The 1,870-nt window shown below is 52.3% G+C and overlaps 1 protein-coding gene across 1 annotated transcript in view; it reads left to right on the forward strand.

Annotated features, from left to right (window-relative positions):
- Positions 1-604: 604 nt before the first annotated feature.
- The window catches only part of TSKS (testis-specific serine kinase substrate), a 31,646-nt gene continuing 30,380 nt past the window's right edge, over positions 605-1,870 (forward strand). Inside the window, exon 1 of the mRNA XM_011946355.1 lies at positions 605-851. Coding sequence (XP_011801745.1) covers positions 682-851 — 170 coding nt within the window. The 5' untranslated portion in view covers positions 605-681. The remainder of the gene's footprint in view (positions 852-1,870) is intronic.

Here is a 1,870-nt window from a genome sequence, read left to right on the forward strand (position 1 = left end):
AAAAAAAAAAAAAAAAAAAAATTAAGGAAAATAATAAATAAATACACGTAAATGGGGGAGACAGATGCGACCCTCTCTCCTGCCCCAACTCTCCACCTTCCTCTCCTCCCTCACCTTCCACCTTGACCCTGAGACTCACCGCACCTAGCTTTCTCTTGTTGATCTACCTGTACATTGCCTTTCCCCCCACCCCAATGCGCCATAGAATATGAGACCCTCCAGGTCAGGGTCTGGATCTCAGCCCTCTTTGACCACAGTCTCTCAGACCCCAGCCAATTGTCAAATCCAGGAAGCTACCCGAAGAATCAAGTACAAGTGCACAGCGCTGGGTGACCCCATGCTTAGTCTCAGGGAGAGGGAAGTTGGACCTCTCCCAAGAATCCGTGGGCCAAGCCGTTGTAAGTTACGGGCTAGCATGAGTCTATCCACTGGAGCTCTGAAGACAGAGGGCACGCTGGGCATGTAACTAGAATCCCGCACAGGAGGAGTCCACTGAGAACCCTGGGGGAATGACCTGGGCCAGCACCCCTCCATACCCCGTGTCCCCCGCTCAGTGGAGCCCAGTGGTTGGGTCCTTTGTGAGGCAGGCTGAGGGGTCAGTGGATCCTGAGGGTCTGTGGTCACAGTAGGTGGGAAGTCTCAGACGAAGGAGTCCCTCCCTGGGAGCCAGACCCCCACACCATGGCGAGCGTGGTGGTGAAGACGATCTGGCAGTCCAAAGAGATCCATGAGGCCGGGGACACCCCCACGGGGGTCGAGAGCTGCTCCCAGCTAGTCCCAGAGGCTCCCCGGGGGGTGAGCAGCCGGGCCACGGGGATCCCGAAGAAAAAGAAGGCCGTGTCGTTCCACGGGTGGGTTTGTTGTATCCTGTCAGGGATGGTTCTAACGCCCAGCACTTCCTCCAACAGAGCAGGAGTCTGACTGTGGATGCTGGAGGAAGGGGGGGGGAAGCCAGCAGGTGGGGGGCAGGAAAGAGGGCAGCGGTGAAGAAGACATCAAGTCGCAGGGAGGTAGAAAGGAAGAAGGTAATGGGGATGAATGGAGGGAGGAAAAAAGCCTCCTGTTTCCTGAGGAAACAGGAGGATTTAGATATTGGATGGGTTTCAATAGGTATGTTTGTGTTGTCAAAATGAAAATGCTTTTGAGTTGACAGGTATTCTTGTTTGTGTTGTAAAGTCTTAGTACAGCAGTGGCACAGGAAAAATTATACACACCCCAGTAGTAAGTTTTTCTAAAGGATCTTTTTCCTGTAATGTTTAAACCATTATTTATCTTCTCTGGTTGGCATCAAGTACTTGATACGTCTTAATAGAAGGGAAAGAAGTTGTTTCATTACTTGTAGTGGGTTCAGTCCTTAGCAAACTCTGCTTTTTAGAGTTTTGGGTAAAGCCTGGGTATGTGGGGAGTGGGGAGGGAAGAAGAAGGGAGGCTAGTGAATGAAGAAGAAAGTAGGTGGCCGGGACAGAGAAGGGAGGATAAAGTAGGCAGTGGGGAAGGAGAAGAAAAAGGTAGGTAGTGGTGACTAAGCATGGTGGCTCACGCTTGTAATCCCAGCACTTTGGGAGGCTGAGGCAGGTGGATCGTGAGTTCAGGAGTTCAAGACCAGCCTGGCCAACATGGTGAAACCCTATCTCTACTAAAAATACAAAAATTAGCTGGGCATGGTGGCGCATGCCTATAACCCCAGCTACTCAGGAGGCTGAGGCAGGAGAATTGCTTGAACTGGGACCGGGGAGGCGGAGGTTGCTGTGAGCCGAGATCATGCAACTGCACTCCAGCCTGGGCAACAGAGTCAGACTCTGTCTCAAAAAAAAAGGCCGGGCGCGGTGGCTCAAGCCTGTAATCCCAGCACTTTGGGAGGCCGAGACGG

This window comes from Colobus angolensis, unplaced genomic scaffold (assembly GCF_000951035.1).
Source record: "Colobus angolensis palliatus isolate OR3802 unplaced genomic scaffold, Cang.pa_1.0 Scaffold25, whole genome shotgun sequence".
NCBI lineage: Eukaryota > Metazoa > Chordata > Mammalia > Primates > Cercopithecidae > Colobus > Colobus angolensis.